General features: G+C 39.3%; 1 protein-coding gene across 1 annotated transcript in view; it reads right to left on the minus strand.

Moving 5' to 3' along the window:
- The window catches only part of PARD3B (par-3 family cell polarity regulator beta), a 417,133-nt gene that overhangs the window by 42,014 nt on the left and 355,562 nt on the right, over positions 1 to 19,557 (minus strand). Inside the window, exon 22 of the mRNA XM_019474674.1 lies at positions 10,204 to 10,339. Coding sequence (XP_019330219.1) covers positions 10,204 to 10,339 — 136 coding nt within the window. The remainder of the gene's footprint in view (positions 1 to 10,203; positions 10,340 to 19,557) is intronic.

A 19,557-nucleotide genomic window follows, 5' to 3' on the forward strand; every position in this document is an offset into this window, starting at 1 on the left:
GAAAAAAGCCCCCCACCCCACAAAATTAAAAAAAAAAAAAAAAAAAAATCCCAAACCTGGATTAATACTAAGCAAACAACATCAGCATAAGCAGGCTTAGAGACAGGAATTGCTTTCCATATGCTATGGCATCAGGCTCCTCTGGATCTTCAGATACCAGTCTGTAAATGTTACAGACATTGTTTCTCTTGCTTGCAACTGCTGTTGGGTGGCGACCTTCTTTGCTTGCTGATACCAATTTAGCAGTTGGTACAGTTTCTCTGTGATTTGGTACTGTCTGTTGTTTGCTGGTACCAGATGGATACCAGATGGGTAACTGTGGGCAATGGTTCCTCTGTGTTCCAGTCCCAAAAATCACTGCCTATAGGGTCAGTCTTGTCAGTTGACTCCTAAATGGCACTTCAAAGCAGCATTCTGTAAAACCTCAACATCTGTTCCTTACTCCTAATGACCTTAAAAAAAATGTTGCAGACATACTTTCCTTTAGCCAGGAGTTTCTGTGCATCTGCAGGAAAAATACAACCTTGCAGATGCTTGCAGCCATCAAACTCACTCCTCGCTAATGGTAGCTCCAGAAGCCACCACCTCAACTCTGAAAGTCAGCACTGAATGTGAAGTATAATCAATATATTCTTTTCTGTGGTAGCTCCACAATGTAGGAGTTCAGAGATATTTCAAGGCATTTTTCAAACAGTACTTTCAGCAGTGGAGTGGGAGAACAAGAAAACAAAAAACTTAAAGTGCCTTTGAAAGGCAGCAGGGATACCTGAAGCCAAACGTAAAGCATGGAGGGAAAGCAAGGAGAGAGAAAGTGATGGAAGAGATCTGTTTTAAGTATTAATTTGTCACTGGTCTTTCAAAATGTTGACCTAGTTGTCAAACTATACACAGGAGCTGAAAGGTCAGTTAATGGTTTTGAATACTGCCTATTGCAGTTCCCTCCTATGTTATTCCATATGACTGCTTCTGTTTCTAAGAAAGGGAAAAAAGTTTATGTAGGACAGTACGGGAGCGTTTTGGTAAATTCTCTATACGTGCTACAGCAGAATGCTGTCTACAGAAAAATATAGCTGACATCAAAGCATGTTCCCCACCCCCTGTCTTGCTTCATGGAGAAGTTATGATAAACAGGTTATGTGTTCCCTAAGGTTACCATGGAAACTCATTCTTTTCAGGCCATCATTTGCAAAGGTAAAATTTGCATTAAAATGTGATGGAATTTGATTTTGTGCATGTGTGTGTGAAACTCAAGTGGGGTCATATACTCCACGCAGTATAGCTATTATTTCAAACCCAGGAGCGTACGCTTAAGAGAGAGATCTATTAATCCGTGTAAACACCTCAGTGACCAAATTACAGTTTAATTGCTAACTTGACAGGTATCTTCCTAGCAAATGAAGAGAAATACTTTGAAAATTAGCTTCAAATGCAAATGTAAATGTTAATACTGATCCACTGGTGGGTACCACTAGATAGTATTTTGCTAAATTCCCCTATAATCATTCCACAGGAAAGACTGAATTTAGATTGTCAGAATGACTCTGTTTTGATGATGGCAGACCAGGGATGGAAGGCACAGGCAAGTATTTCAAATTATAAATTTTTATCTTATCTTGAAGGAATTATCATCAAATTATAAAGTATAGAATATAATTTGATATAACCATGCTTACTGCAATACAAGAAACTTTTGGACCTCCTCACAATCCCAATTTGCTCACTTTGTTTTGAGTCATATCATAACTTCAAAGTCATAATTTCACTCTAGTTATCTGCTACTCTGACTTTTCTTGGAATACCTGATGGTATAAAGCGTACACCTGGCCCAGGCCTCCCCAGGGTCCATGTTCCTTGAGAGCCACTGCCATTATTTGTTGCCACACGCAGCATTGGTCTTCCTAACACAGGAGTGCTTTATTTGCAATAGTAATTTTGACAATCATAACTTCCAGCCTGTCAAGAAAACAGATGAATGGACTGAACCCAGAAAAATCTTACAATTGGTGACCAGACTGCATTTTAGAAGAGATACCAGTATTTGTCCTCTTGCTCAGTTGTACACATTCACAACATACATGTTGAATTTGATATACTACTTTATGAAATCTATGCTACTCTGGGACACTGGATTATTCATGTATCCTCTGCCTTGAATAGCAGGACCCCCTTGGAAGCAGCAGGGCCAGAACTCATATTTCTGCTTGGAAGGCAGACATCCCAATATCACCTGGATTACAGAAGACTCAATATCTCCTATCATATAGGACTTATGACATACAGTTCAGCTGGAATGGCTCTACTTAATATTGGGCATCCTGACACTTAAGACAGCAGCCAGGCCATTTGCCGAGGAAAAAGCAGCAAAACCACAGACAGCAGTATTTGTTGCTCTTGCTTTCTTATTGTTAATAAATCCAGTTGCACAGCAAAAGTCTCAAAAACACTAAAAAAAAAAAAAAATCAAACCAAAACCAACCCTTCAGATTAGGTTGCACAGTGCCGGTATTTTATCAGACTCCCTTCTGTACTGGAAAAATTCCTGCTTACCAGTTCAATTTACTACACAAAGCAAGAACATTAAAGAAGGTTTAAAAAACTAAATGCAGACAAAAATGGAATTGATTACTAACTTTTGCAGAACTTCTCAAAACTCGGCACATTCAATAGAAGGAACGTGTTCCAGTTGGATCTTGTATTGAGGAAGAAGGAAGGTGCTAGCACTCTTTTTTCCAAGCGTTCTTTAACAGCCAGAGTTGAGGTTGAAAGTTTAAAAGAGCTGGCCTTGAGCAGAAAAGCCAAACTCATGTACGGCACCAGCCTTACAGGGTAAATGGAGTTCTCTTTTCCCGTATTTTGTACTTTATTTTAATGCAGTCTTGATATTAGATTAGCATCTGCACTACAGACCTTAGAGTGGGAACTAATAAAGTTATTCGCCCAATCTCTCCATGTCTGAGTCAGTGACTTTCTTTTTCATTTTAAATAATTCTAACAATGTCGCCTGTTTGTTGAGAAAAATAAAGCCTTTATATATTCATAGATAATTGCTTATACCCAGCACCCAGTGGCACATTCTAATTACTTTTCACACCTTGGCTGGGAAGAAATCTTGAACTTTTTAGTGTTTTTTAACTGCAAGACAACAATGTAGCCAGAGCACCCTGAGTGCTGAAACTGCGCCTAGGATGAAATTTAACAAGCAGTTCTGCTAATGCATTTTGCAGTGAGGAACTTCAGCAAAACTCAAGAAGACCCAAGGCCTCCACCTCAAATCTTGTGCTGCAATAATGATGAGAAGTGCTGCATAGATATACAATAGAAGAACTCAATCCAGAAATCAAAAGTAATCAAAAGTCCATTATTTCAGTTGGCTTCTGTCACATACTTAACTATAACAAATAAAAGATCTGTACTCTGTAACAGTCTCAATGACATAGTTGTATTGCTTGACCCAGCTCCTTTCAAGCTCGACCCTGTTCTGCACATGCTGGGTAACCGTTGCCGTTTGCCTCACTGAGGTCATTCTGCTTTCCATTATGTTAAATGGACAAATTTTGCAGTCCTTTGTCAAAACTGCTATCTGTTTTAGGGAGATGTTATCCCTAGCAGGCAGAGCTGGACAGTGACCAGCATCTTTAGGGCACAGGGTGCTGTCTGGGACAACAGTAGCTAGGCAACTCTTTGGATCATCAGTATTTTTTAGGGAAGAGATTTCTTTTTAATCAGCAACACACTGAACAAGAACATAGCCCAAGGAGATTAAACTGTGAGAATTCAAAAAGGAGTTAGCCGTGTTAGCATCTATTTGATAAATGCACCAGATACCCGGTAGTAAAGGCAAAAACTTGTGCCTAAGAAGGGGTCAAGTTTGAGGCCCGATTTCAGGCCTGATCTAATAAATACCTAAACGCATGCTTAGCTTCAGACGTGAATTTCAATGGCAGTACAGACTTGTCTTGTGATTAAAAAATGAGCGTTGTTGTAACTGGGGCCCCTTTCCAGAAGTTGAAGCAGGCCTCTTACTAATGGCCTGAGGAAGAGGAGGTCAATTTTAAAAGGAAACCTACTTTTTTTCTGCCTTGTAGTTAGACCCATGAGCAGCTGTATTCGATTCTATGGTATGTGGGGCACTGACTTGCTAGGGGTCGGGACCAAGCTGTCATGGAGAAGTACGTATCACTGAGGGTAAGGGAAGGTTCAAAGTGCAAAGTATTAGCTTTAGCAACCCCACATGCGAAGGCTCGGTGTTAAAATCTCAATCCTCTTCCACTTTCCCCATGTGATGCTGGCCTGAGATTTGACAGGGTGTGCACACATGCTCAGGGAAAGTGGCCACACAGTCACCTATCTATGGAGTGATCAACAAGTAGAAAGAAAACTGTTAAAGCCTATACTGGCAGAAGCTTGCCAAAACCGAAGCAAATTGCAAAGACCCAGCTACCGTGCTACTCAGAACTGCAGTGAAGCCAGATTACAGCCTAGCTCTGAAAAGGCTATTTCTGTGCCTGTTCAACTGTGCCCCAAAAGATAAAAGCTGCGGAGCTGTGGCCTGTCTATGTGCACAAATGCAGTAACTGTTCAGCATACTATATAGCATGGATTACCTGTTCACGAACTCCCCATATCAATATAATTACCAGTTAGAGGTTTGTTTCTTTCTTCCCTAAACATATTGGCAAATTAGGAAAAATATATACAACAGAAAACCTCTAGGGCCCTTCATATCATATCAACATGATCTGTGGCAGCTGGCATGACCTCCGTGATGCCCCACTCAAGTTCTCCGTTTGGGCAACATCAGAAGAACCTCTCCTAACTGCAAGGGACAAACTGCTGGCACATGTGTTAATGTGGAACCTCTCGGTGCTGCGAGCCTGCAAGGACGGCCACAGCTGGGCAACACCGCATGTTTTTGTCTGATTTCCTTCAACTCCTTGTATGAAGTAAGAGAAATGCCTAGTGTTTGTCCTCCTCAGAATCACCCCCCTGCATTGAAATACAACAAAAAGCAGCTGTGTGATGAGGTACCTTGTGGAATAGATGGCATGAGGTATTTCTGGAATTCACATAATATTGTAGGGTATAAACAGTACCAGTGGGCTTTGATAAGACGACATATGGCACCAGAACCGTTTCCCTTGGTAAATAAGAGTTTGTACATAGTGTTAGCATGAAGACATGAGCACTTCAGACTCCCCTCTGGTTCAGATAATCTATGCCAAATTCAACCTTTGTGTAAGTAGGAAAGACTCCAAACAAGTTACAGAGTCACTCTTTATTACTAGTATTAATGGAAATGAATTTGGCTCTCCTTGCATGTGCCATTTGGAATAGTTTATTTTTCACATGAGGTTTGGCAGGGATTTCTCCAAAATAATTTCCCCCCAAACCTACCCCCAAAAGCCAGCCTGTAAATTTCAAAATCTCTCTGCTTAGTTTGAGCAGCTGTTTAGAATACTCCCCAATCTGAAACCTTCATTATACAGAGATAAGTAGTGACCATAAAAGTTCTTGATAGGTAAGTTAATAAAATGTTTTACATACTCTCTTAATTAATATTTTAATAACATACACACAAATACTTCTGATCCATGGTTTTCAAAGCAGCTATACTCTAAGTAAGTTATTGTTGTCTTTTTTTTTTTTAAATTCAATGTTTTCTTCTAAGAGTCTGTGGGCTCAGAAAGTCTGGAATTCACAGCAGTTTCTGCTATATGGTTTCACATAGTACATAAAATTGTCAGCTTCTCCCATTGCGCTAGAAGACAGGAATGTTATTATTCTAGAAGTTGGAATTTTGGTTTCTAACCATGGTCCAACACAAACGTCTGTGCGTTTTGGGAACGTAACCTATCTGAAATGCAACATCCTGAACCTGGAATTAATTGATCATGAAAAGTACAAACAGCTCCTTATTCATCCTGAAGCAACCGTAGAACCCTTTGACACATTATGGAAAAATAATGCAGTTCTTAATGCTCCTTTTTTGTTCTGGTTGATTTTTAGGCTTGGATCCCTGCCAGGCACACAATAAAGTACTTGGCCTTTAACACAGACAGGCATGATTCTTCTTTCATACTCTCAACTGGGAACTGACAAAACTCAGTACATTACAGATTTGTTTCAACCGAAATGTTCACAGCTAGTATCCAGAGACAGGTTTTCTTATATCTTTAGGTTATTTATCAGCTTGCAAATCTGATCTGCAAATAAGAAAATGGCTTTTAGAACCACTTAACATAAGGTTCGGTACAGTGAAGTTGATGTGGTCACTAACAGGTGAAGAACTATTTGCAACATGGCTGGTGTTACACGCACTCCTTGAACGTACATTAAAAAAAGATAAAGTTTCAAGGATTTACTGCCACCCTGAAGGAAAGAATTGATGTTTTAAGTAACTGGATTTGTAGAAAGTCTGTAAGACAATCCAAGTAAATCCTCAAATAGATGATTAATTCCTCATTATTTAAATGCCCCTAAATACAAGTGCAGATGCTAACTTCATGGCTTTGTCTTGACAGCTCCTTCTCTATTTCTCATGATCTGTTACTAGTCTGTGACTCTAAAGCCCTGAAAAAGAGTGCCCCAAGAAAAAGTCCTCCAACTCCTATGGAGACTGTCTAAGTTCTTGCAGCTTATTGCTTACATAGTTCTCTCAGGTTCTGACTGATACTGCAGTATATGAGAATACTACATAAACATGCCTCTTCCTGTAGACCCGGATTAGGTTTGTACAGGATATGTTCGTGAGCGCTTTTACTATCTGATGTCCCACTAAGACATGAGTATGTATGCACATGCCTAAACTCTGTCTTGTGCTGATACTTCCCAATACACCCTAGCTGTCAGAAAATTTTAGGGTAATCTCACATTACACTGACAACAACATTCATTTTCCTAGACAATATTTATACTTATCATCAGCCTGTCCTTTGGTTAACTAGCTGAGGTTTACTTTAAGCCTTGTGAGCCACCCTATAGAATTTGGCTTATCATTTACCAGTTATAAACCTGAAAGGGGGGGTGGCAGGGGCGGGGAGGAGTCCAAAGGATGCAAAACTCAACAACAAACCAAAGCACAAAGGAACTGGAAAAGAATTTCAAAGGATCTGGCTCTATAGCACAGACAGTGCTATATACATGTGTCTGTTTATGGAGACACACTAAACTGAATTATTCAGTTACTTACAAAAAGAAAAAGAACAGACTGTGGGGAAGGGAGAGCAGAATGAAGGCGCAAGAGAGCAAAAAATTCATCTAGCAACAGATGAGAAGAACAGAGGAGAATTGGAAAATGGATGTGGGGGCAGGAATGGATGATGAGAGAATAGCAGGCCTATTTAAAATGAATTTTTGACCTTATTTTTAAAACATTTATGGATCCCAATTGCCTGTCATGAGATCATTTTCCCTTACAATGCTAGCTTTTCAGCCGGCTCTGCACTTTAACTTGATTTATCCCACTTTAAAAAAAGTAGATTGTTAGAAATACCCCTTCTATTAGAAATTCTGTCCCATTACAGTGTCAGCTAAAGGCCACTTGTCAATGTCAGCTTTATCAGATAGAAATTTGCCTCATGAGTTCTCAGATACTTTTTTGGAGGACAAGACCCAGGGTCCATTTCTGAGGCTGTTGATTTGCGACGGGATAGTGTCTTCTCAAATTATCCTCTGTTACTTCCCAACTTATCTGCATGTTTCATGCGATGGTGGGAAGTGATTACAGAAGCTGCTGTATATTAGAAAGACATCTTATACGAAAGTTGGCTTAGGTAAAACAGCTGACTGACAAAAGCATAGAAAGAACCAATCGAGTATTAAAAATACATAGGGAGACCCAGCATCTCCTTTCCAGCTGCAGCTTCCCTGGTGCTATAACCTTCCTGTGGGAAGAAAACTTATACCAGGTTTTCCTCCTCCTCAGCTGTCTGATGACCCTTTAAAGAAAGACCTGACATCCTGAAGATTAGAGTAAGTTTTTATTTATTTACAATTATGCAATTAGTCATCAGCATGTCTCTTCACTGATGAGTAAAGGTGGAAAAAATCAGCTGTTGTTCAATCTGTGTTACCACAGTACTGCTGAGGGTCAGCAGCCCAAGGTGGGAAAGACTACATTGCTTATAAAGTAACCCAAGGACTCCCCTGGCAAGATGCTTTGAGACAGTTGTTTTCTTTTTAATATTTTGATTCTTCTTTTCTGTCTGAATGGATTGATGTAACATATGTATTTTAAGGGTAAAACTACATGTCAGAGTAGAAATTTCAGCCAGGAGCCAAAAGAGAGCAAGCTGGGGCCATAGTATTTTCCAGACTGAAAGACAGTGCCTATGAAAGGAAGGCTGGATGGATCAATGGATGATACTGTTGCAGTGAAGAGACCAGAAGACTTTGAAATTTGTAAACCACTTCAACAAGGGGAACTGTTACAGCAACAAACTTCAGAGTATTAAAGCCCTCAAGGTAAACTCTGATTTTTGAGCAGACTGCCATTCCTCACAACAAAAACATTTAAAAATATTCTGCGTTGGAAGAACAAAAAGAAACAATCCTGGTGCCACTATTATTAATCAGTTCAAGATTGAGATATTTAAAGCTCCCTTTCAGGTGCTCTGATTAAGGACAACTTGCCTCACAGGAAAAGCAAAGCTTTGGAAATCAGTAATCTCTGGGCATTATACCTAATAGGAAAGGCTTAAAAAAGGATTACCTAGAAGAAACCTTTGTGAATCTCAGGAAACTACACTGGACCAGAAATCTCAACCTCCTCTGACGATTAATAAAGCTTTATCAGTTTCAGATAAGAAGTAGAAATCATCAGGATGCTGAAAAGGTGCCACTGGCCCAGTCTGGGGCCTCTGTCAGGAGTCTTAACGTGCCATACAATTTCAACAGAAAGATATGTTTGATGAATATTCTCATTTTAGTTTACAAAAGCTATTCAGAAGAAGAATGGCAGCTACATAGATTCCCAAATTTGGGTCACAAAATTTAAGGCAGTAGATTAAAGTTAACTGCTGCTCTAAGGAAAGAATTATTTTGCTGAAGGTGACACTTTTGGTAACTGAATCAGAATAATATATACAACAACATTTTTTGGGTTAATGAACAAATATATATGATAATTCATGTAAAAACACCCCTTTTAACTTTATCTCTCTGTGATTGCAATAAAGTCTAGTCTCGCATAGGATTTTTTTGGACTACAACCCCAATCATTGAAGATTTCACTTCAGCATTCACACTTACAATTTGAAGGACATTAAAACCAACAATGTTAGTTCAAACTTCAGGTGTATTTAGATTCTTAAGATTTTAACATAATTCTGTCTCTTTTTAAACTAAAATTTCAAATTTAGCATAAATTGCATCTTACCAAAGTTACATTTTTGAATGCTGGTTGATTATAATTACTTCTAAAGAGACAGAGTCCAACTCTGAAACCTGCTCAGGTGGAGCTCTTGAATGCCACAGTTGTGATCCCATAGACTATAGCTGTTGCATTTATTTAATGCATTCAAAAATCTGGCACTCGATTTAATCTCTGGTTCTACCATAGGTTACTCTTCAGCAGTGGGGTAGATAATACACCTGTGTAGCGTGACTCCTAGATGTAAAATAGGGAATACAGCATGTCTGTAACAGTTCTATAGTGTTGGTAGAATATTTTAAGATCCTTTGATGGGAGAGGAGCAAATTATTCCATTTTTCACTTTATAAAAGTTACTGAGGATGGATCGTGGCCAGATTGCTACTGTCCAGTGTGCAGAAGGAAAGGCAGGAGCAGACATGCCTCTATTTCCTCCCTCTCATTTTGCAGCTAAGCACAGTGAGAGTCTGCTCTTCTAACGCTCTCGTTAACCCAGGGAATCACTGGATGAACTGCCAGAGTACCATAAATCCTGCTGAAAAGCCTTGATGCTGCCACATGTGACAAAGTTTGGCAATGACTGCGTATCTTGGGCCTAAAGAGAGGAAACCTGGACCTAAATCAAACACAGTGAAGAGACAAGTTATTTTTAGCCAAGTTTTCATGTTATTAATGTTTTCTTTGGTGGGCTGGCATTAAAGATTTCTCCCTTTCTACAAACCCCCCAAATTCATGTTAAGCTGACACAGGATTTCTGCAAAACACAAAAAAATCAGCACCTTCTGCTAACCCTGAATGCTGCAAAAGCACTTTGCATCACACTGTGGACCTACCCAACGCTGGTCGTAATCAGATGGCTGTGCTCTTCCTTCGTCGTCCTCATAGAAAGGTAAGCCTTCTCGCCTGGCCTGATGGTACTCCTTCCGTAACTTCTGGATACGATCAGCATTCCCACCACTTGTGCAGCCACTGAGAAAAAGAAAAAATGCTAAATAAAACTCATATGTACACACATATCTAACACTTACCAGGTACCCACATGAGCATACACACAGAATTGCCACACCTGAGACAAACGGATTATGAACATTTGATTCTCCTGACTTGCATAGTGCCCACTGGCCCATATCACCCTTATTTTTGCTTTCTTGTATTAATAAAGCTGCTAATTGTGAACTTGATCCCCACTTTTAAAAAAGGTTGTCCCTGTCCAAAGAGCTTAACAATTACAGTACAAGACAAGAGACAACAGATGGATGCAGACAGATGGGGGAGCACAAGGAAACTTTTAACATTCCTATGAGCAGCTATAAATGGCTATCATATTTTAATAATGATGATGATGATGATGATGATAAGCTGCCAGAAAAATGTTTCCTTTTGCTCCCACGCTAAATGTGGAATTTCCCTAAAATTACATTTGTTCAAGGTAAAGAATAGACTATATTCACAAAGAAGCACAGAAAGAAGTTTTATCTCATAAAAAACAGCCTCCCTCCCAATTATACAAAGAACTAAAACATCAGCCATGAAAATACAGGGGAGGCATGAGAGATGGGAAAATGCACTATTAAATCTTGACACCATTTTTTTAAAGTAGTAATTAAACAGTAATCCACTTAGCAATCCACAAAGACTCACTTGTATGCTGAACTGCATACACTGCAAACTGCCATGGTAAAGCTAGTGGAGTTGCTTAGTTTGTCAAGTTAAACACATGCCTGTCTTTGTGGATTTTGACCCTGGTGAGCCTTCCAAAACCTTACAGCTGGACTTGTACAACTGTGGAAGCTCAAGCTATACCAGGAAGGATTAAAAAAATAAAATCCTGAAAATGCCTAAGAATTCAAAAAAATGGAGCCACATTGAAAATGAATAAATTTAAAGTTCCCGCAGCTATTTCTAGCGCTGTTCTAGTCAGCACTGGGGTGAATACTGACTGTATGGTTCCGTAGCATTTACTGGCATTCACAGGGAATTGTCGCAGAATTTATTTGTGGCTGCTCCTAAACTCAGACCATTGTTACTGCAGCACACCATCATAAATTCTCTTAATCTGCAACCTTAACTCTGCCTCACCAACAATGGGCTATAGAGATACAGATTTATTCACACGAGCACAGACTCTGTGGAGCATCTTGTCACACTGCACTTCCCTATGAGTATGCCAGGATCTAGGGAAGCCTTTTATAGGATTTGCATAGCAAACTGAATTTGGAAAGCACACACAAAAGATTGAACATAAACCAATGTAAGTTCAATAATAAGTAGTTTCTAGCATCTAATAGCAATCTAGGTGGGTTGGGAATTAATTACCAATGAAGGGAAACTCCATGTAGGGTGCAAATGCAACTGAATATGCAGCCAGGATTGGAAATGTTTACTTGCAGCATCAGTACGTTTCCATGAAAAATCAAACACTTAAATTACTTGCCTTCCTTGGATCCTAAGTTATCCAGCCCCTCTACTCTACAAAGTCCCAGCGGTTTCAAGCTTCTCTGGCTGACTTACTGAACTCTTTCAGAGCATACAAAATTTTTCTCATGATCTGCCAAGACAGTGCAGAAAGCTCATACAAACTCTGTGGACTATTGAGAAAAAAAAAAAAGTACATTCCCTTTTCCCCTTGACTCCTTCCACAGATAAATGCCTCTGTTCCTTGCATGAATTCTTGTCAAATAGCGGAGAACCATTCAGTTTGCAAAACACTGGAATTGAGGACTAGCTAATGGGGGCTATCACTTAGAACAGTGAAGCTTGGTCCACAGCTCCTGAGCAATACAATACCTGTGAAATCCCCTGACTTTACTTGTGAGTACAGATAAAGCGTTTAATTAGGGCTGCTAACATACAGATAAGGCCCAAAGTGTTGTCCCTGTTGCTTTGCCAACATTACCCAAAGCAGCACTAGCTAAGAAAGGGAAACGCTGAAATACAGGTCTAGTTTGATTCCAGCAGATCTGGCTCCCTGCAGCTCTCTGAAAACTGTGTTAGCACCTGCCACTAGTGGCCTAATGGCCACATACCCACTCTATACCTCCAGGTATTTTGGCTGAAGAGGTAATCTGAAAATACCATACAGGTTTTTTTTTCCTTTTTTAAATGAAATCTGAGATTTATATCGTAAGAGGCAGTAACAGCAGTCTGTGCTCCATTTACTGCAGATCTCCTGTAGGTGAACTTCCTTCTGCTTAAACCCATCTAGCCGGCAAGTAGAAGTAGGTGCTGCAGAGATCAAGCTGATTATATATATTAAAAGACTGGGCCTGACAGCTTTTTCTTTGGCAAACCTCTGCCACGCCGTATTGAAGTACAAACCCTAACCATGAGAATGAGTAGGAACATTTGAATGAAAGATAGCAGCACATGGAAAGTTATCCATCTGGATTAGTGTGAAAACGCAAGCATAATCTCTGTGGAAATAAGCAGCTCCGTGAAGTCTCATTTCCTGTGCTTCTCTCCTGTGGGTTCTCTGGTGTCCGATAATGGGACTGAGTTCACACTGCAGCGTTTCTCCCCAGCAAGGGCATTTGTCTGGGCCTCTCTAGCAGGCTGCTTATTTTCATGAAACTTAGTGATCCAGTATCTTTTGAACATCGAATCGCCTGTCAAGTCTGGTCAAAAATGGCCAGCAGGTTCAGAATTTGTTGGAAAGGTGGCAGGGACAGGTTGGAGGAGGGTCGGTCAGTACGCCAGCTTCATTTTTTCAGGAAACAGTTGAAGCTCCATAGCTCTTTTTTTTTTTTTTTCCATCCATCACTGTTCATAGGCACAAGTGTAAAAGACACTGGCTTTTGAAAGAGCTGCATATCTAGCTTACCATGAAAGTGTTACCGGCTCCTGAGTACTGTGAGATGAATATGATGCCCTGTGCAATGCTCATGAAACAGTTCTGAATTTAAAGTTGGCTCCTGACAATTATGTGAATATATGAACCACATTCAAACTCACCAGATGAATTCAATCAGCACTGTGCAAATATCGCATACATAATCTATTAGTTTACCCCAAAGAAACTGAGGCATTGAATTCAAACAGAATGAAGTCATCAGTAATAAAAAAAAGAAACTGATAAGGCAATATTAACAAAAAACAACACAATTTTCCAAGGTTTGCAGAGAAGATCATACATTGACTGTAAACTATTCTCCCATCTGCCTATAAATACATAATTAAAAAATATTGGTTTGATCAGATAGCAGTTTTCAGACAGGGAAACAGCAGATGAATACCAGTTCAAATGTTTTGGATGCATGACTATTTGTACTGAAAAGGAACCTGAACTTACAGAAGAAATACAAAAACAATACTCCAATCAAAGTCAACTTACATTAAGGAGACTTACTGAAGCTTTTCACCAAGCCTAGTAAGTACAGCAGACAGATTGCTTTTACAGTAGCTTTACATTTAATGTAGTGCTCCCTCCTTGAGGACATATAAATATTACAGTCCTCATCACATCTACAATTTTGTGCAGAATTCACTTCCTTGACATGGCTCCCTGCACTACACGTTCTTCAGAGAACTGCGCAACCACACATTAGCCATTTTCCTCCACCACCACGTGTTCCTAGGCTCTAACATTTAATCTACCCATGCACTTTGCCGTTGTCACAACAAGACTGTAAGAGAACCATCCACTCTGCGTTTTGCGACTGATTTCAGAATGATTTCCTAAAATTGTGCTCCGTGTAAGGAGACTGATTCAGAAGCAGCTGATACTGGGATAGAACTTGAACTTTTTTTGGGAAGTTTTAAATAACGTCTCGGTGGGGGAAAAATCTCTGAGAAACTTTACAAAGAGTTTAGCGAAGACTCAGATGCTGATCTCAAACAGCAGTAACAAAACCTGTCCAAAATCCCAGGCCAGAAACAATCTTAAGAGAAGTTCAACAGTTCTTCGACTAAGCTGCACACACTGCAAGGATTTTTTTGGGAAACAGAAAAAAGGAATAATAAATAATCTTATATGAACATTCACAAGAGGAAAAAGCACATTCCTGTCAGCCATTCTGTAGTTTTGCTAGATACAATCGTTACAAACCAAAACTTTCTTCTGGCCTGGGAGAAAGAAAAAAAATAGTCTGCACGACTGTTCTAACCCATGCCGCTGGGCTGCTGAGGCTGTACTACCAACTAGATAAACAACCGCCAGAAATCACCACCTTCTGTGCTGTGCCTGAATCTGTCAGAGGCGCTATACAGGTTCCACCTTGCCCACTGCGACTGTAAAGGGACCTGCTACGAAACAGCCACTCAACTGATACGGCTGGAATAGGCATGCCAAAACAAAAAGAAAACCATAATTTGGCACAGACTTAGCTTCAAGCTATCTCTAACATTATGTAAAATATGACTGTGAAATCTCATCCCATCATCTCTGAAGAGGTAGATGAACAAGCACCATAGCAATAACATTATATACCCAATATGATAGACAAGTTATTTTTTTCAAAGAATCAAAACATCATCATCAGTATTTAATACATACGGCTCAGGTTTTGCACAATAAAATCTCCCCTCTGTTCTTCCTCTGAGTTGCTAATCTGGTTTTCAATCATTCAGGTTAAAATTGTCATTTTTTATATTAGTGACTTCTTACTGCAGCTCTCTAGATAATACAAAATTAAAAACAAGTGTTGCATGTACAGAGTAAGATGAACCACTTCAAACTGTATATAAACATATGTTTAAAGAGGCAATAAACAATTTGTTTCCAGTGGTTTTCCTAAACACATTAATATTGCACAGGGCTTTTTTGCCAGCCACTTCTTTCAAACCCTGATTTCACCCAGCTGACTGTCAGCCTCTAAACAAACAAGTGGTGCTTCCAAGTTAAAAAAAAAAAAGAAAAAGAAAAATGATTCTTTTAGTGAATTTTCCATTAACAAACAAATCCAAGACAAAATGTGATTCACAGACTCAAGAGAATGGACAATCTTCCATTCACAATCTGCTATAAAACAAAACTAATTTTATATACTGAAAGGAACATAGTGGTCTGCAAAGATATACAGTATAAGGGAGTCCAACAGAGCATGTAAGAGCATCTTTCACTTAGGACAGAACTTTCATTTTGAAGTTATAACAAATAAATATTTGAGTACATTATTCTCTCAGTTCCAGCCCTTGTCTTTCTACCCTGAAGTATTACATTGCTTATGAAGACACTTCCGCAACCTCAGTAGTAAGAGGGAATAAAAAGAATGGTGGGAAGTGATAAAAAGAAAATCAGTGATAAGAACATAATTCTACAATATTTCAGCTTTCATCTTTGTCAACCACCAAGAGAAAGAGTGTTTAGGAAGAAACGAACATTTGTTGTTTTCATATGCACTTGAGTAAATGAATGATATTGCAGTGAAAGACTTGTCAGAAATACCTTGTTGACACCACTGATACTGCCTTGCAGGCTCAGGAACCATCTCTGACGTTCAGCCAGAGTCAGCCTGGGTTATGGCTACACACACCCCCCTCTGAGGACCCAACTTAAGAACGATGTCTTTCCAGCTACTGGAACCATGCAAATGGTTTTATTGGTCTCCATAACACTTGCTTTCTTGCTCTGGGCAGGAATATACCTATATATACACAATTACCGTATTTATCAATGGAGAGGGGCCCCAGTAGGACACTTCTTTTGGAAACCTGGGCAAAGTGACCGGGAGGAAGACTTTGAGCCCAGTTCCATAAGAACGATGTCTTTCCAGCTACTGGAACCATGCAAATGGTTTTATTGGTCTCCATAACACTTGCTTTCTTGCTCTGGGCAGGAATATACCTATATATACACAATTACCGTATTTATCAATGGAGAGGGGCCCCAGTAGGACACTTCTTTTGGAAACCTGGGCAAAGTGACCGGGAGGAAGACTTTGAGCCCAGTTCCATTTAGACAGGACTATCTTGAGAGGGTCTGTATAGATGGGCTGACATGAGAAGCTTTAGATGGATATGTTTCTCTCTATCTGTAGGTACATAAATACATAAAAAGTCAAGAATCATAAACAAACTGCAGGAAAACAAACTACACTGAAGAAGCTATTTATGCTTATTTGAGTTTATTTGAACTTGTATACTAAAGTTCCTGGGTCTTAATCTGCTTTACAATATTTAAAAAAGTCGTAACTGTGCTTCAGTGGAACATATACTGTCACCTTTCAATTCTTTAGGCTAACATAAAAGCAGTACAACCATTTCTGTCCAAAAGGTCAAAGACTCCTAGGGCAGCACATGACTACCATTTGTCTGGATGTAAATTGAGTCCTATTGACCCTGTAACATCACTACTGACCTCTTGACATTAGGAGCTTAGTGGAAAGAAAGAAGATTATATTCTTAGTTTCCTACAGACTCATTAGGAAGAAAGAAGGAAAGAGAACCTTGCATGATATGAATTAGCAGTGTCATTAACCTTTTCTTTCCCCAAATAGCTCATAATACGTTTACGGAAGCCTCAAAAGAACGATTTGGAGATTGAGACCAACAGATTTGTATCACTTTCAGTTTTTCCAAACTGTTTATAAAATATCTCTCAGTTTTTGACATAAAGCATCCTTTTATGTTTCCCTCCTTTCACATGACATACAACACCTTTTCCTGTTTGTCATGGCAGATGGCCTAGACATTCAGATGAGCATCATCTTTTCAATCCAGGCCACTTCTCATCTCCATTACTGTCCTTTATAACTTATAGTTGACTACAGCTGGCCAGAAATAACGGGAGGTATAGCCTAATTTGTTGCTTTACGGAAACAAAATTGGCACACTGAGGTTTAACTTCACCATAACAGCAGATATGGTATGTGCTGCTCTAACAGAAACAGGTTATTTGCAATCAAGTAGGAATGAAAGAAAAAAAGGGGACATTTTCTTGTTTGTAGCCAGCTTGTCATCTTTACTTCAAAGAAAAGACATTTTTTTTCTTTTTTTCCGCTCAATGTATTGTGCCTCATCAAGGCAGGCAATCACCAGATTTTAACTAATAATAAAAAAAAGACGCCTTACAGTTCAGGCGGGTTAATGGCAATGTCTGTTTCTGGCATGTGACCAGTTTACTGCTGTCTTGTTGATCCGAGATGTGCACGTGTCTCCGAAGTGCTAGGAAAGCAGGGAGATTAGGGACTCGGCTGCTGACAACAACCAAACTCTCTATAAACAATACACAATGAAAATAATGAAAAACAGATTTTCCTGGTATTTTCAGTAGCCTCTAGACAATGCAACAGTTTCTGGTTTCTTCACTAAAGATGATATCAATTATGCCTTTTATCCATCATGCAGAAGTCACGTGTGAGGCATAATTGAGGGCCTTCTCTCCAAGGTAATTTCTTCTGGATTTACACGGCAAAGTACTTAAATTGCCTTTTTTGGCACTTTGTATTACAACATGGCTTGGGAGGGGGTATTTTACTTTACTGATGTAAAGCAGCTGGCATATTTACAATAGATAGGTCACATCAACACAGAACAGATTTTCAGCCCTCCAAACTCCATTTACAGCAGCTTTAACAATTCAACAAAGCAAAGGCTGAATGCTAAACTCTTGTGTGGAAATGTAGCTCTATTTCTTAATGGCTATCACACCTGCCTGCAACTGGCAGCTAGTTTTTTTCACTTGCAGACTATTGCTTTTTGCACTACAGTTTATTAAACTTATTGCTAAAGCTGAGATAATAAGTACTTTACAGACTTCCAATGAATTAGCCATTCAAGAGTCCCTCAGGAATCCCCTTTAGCACACACAAAGCAAAGGCAGGAGGGAGAGAAGGTGACAATTCAGTGCAGTCTTAATTTCTGCGCTCCCTTGTGAGGGAAGAATCAAGGATCTAAGAATTCGCTCACAGTAGATGCTGCTGCCCATATTCTAAAACATATTTTGTTGAAAACTACAAAGCCCGGAGTAGCTATCCATTTTCTCCCAGAAACTACCTCTCCAAGTTTCACACTAGAGACTATATTCTGCTCTTCGTTACATGCATGCAAATCTATGCCACTGGCAGAGTGGCAGCAACTAATCTTCTATGTGGTTTGTTTTTATACTACCTGGCCTAGGTAGAAATGAGGTAGAAATCTCAACCTCAACTAAAAAAAAAAGTCTCTGTGTCTGTAATCCTGTTACAGATACAGTTTACATTTTAAAGAAAAAAAAGAATTCATTTTTACCATGTGCAAAGCATCAGGGAAAAGCATAGATCTCATAGCCAAAATACATCCTTACTATAAAGTTGGCTTTTGTAGGTGTTTTTAATGAATGGTCACTACGAGGATAATATTAATCCAGCATTAGGACTTTTACGGGAAAAAAATACAGATGTAATTTATCTTTTTTAACTGTCAGCTGCATTTCTAAAGCTTTAAAGTCTGTAGCTTCCAGGGGCCTTTTGTCTTTCTGCCATGGCAGGAATATCTTGGACAGCTGTAAGAGCTTTGTAAGCTATCTTTCTCAAAATCCATTAGCTAATTCAAGGAACCTAATTAGAGCTGCCATTTTGATGGAGCATACTGAATGCTCTGTATAAACTAGTAACACCATCAATGTTTATTAAAAATTGCAAGAACCAAAGCTCTCAGTTCCATATAAATATTAATGCACAGATACACATACTTATTGAAATATAGATGGCATTACGTCCACAGAAATACACACAGGTATCCTTAAAACCCAGTGTGATGCATTTATTCACAAAGGCTGAAGTACAGAAGCAAAACCTAGGGACAATTTTACACAAACTGTTGAAAATTGACCGGCTTCCATTTACACTATCCTTATGCGCATTAAAGGAAGCAAAGCACACTAAAGATGACTTGTTTCTTGTGTTTTTCCTGAGTAGTGTGCTGACAATTTGGAGTGTATTTTGAGCTTACCTCAAGAATGCACTCCAGCTGGAACGTTTTATAGCTCCTCTTAAACCAGCCACTCCAATCACCATACTTTGTAGACATTTACACATATTCCAGTACTATTTAAGTACTATTAAGTACTATTTAAGTGTCAGTACACTGTTTAAGGGCATCCAAAGATTCAAAGGGAATTCGCACTGTAGAGCTAAAACTCAAATTTTGCTGTAGACAGCAACAAAATCGGTGAAAGGAGCCAGACATCTGGAGCAATGCTCTCCTACATTCTGCTGTGTAGAAGCCCAACTATAATGAAAAAGCAACTCTCAGACAGTGATACAACACAT

The sequence above is a fragment of the Aptenodytes forsteri genome, unplaced genomic scaffold (genome assembly GCF_000699145.1).
Source record: "Aptenodytes forsteri isolate BGI_AS27 unplaced genomic scaffold, ASM69914v1 Scaffold442, whole genome shotgun sequence".
Classification (NCBI taxonomy): Eukaryota; Metazoa; Chordata; class Aves; order Sphenisciformes; family Spheniscidae; genus Aptenodytes; species Aptenodytes forsteri.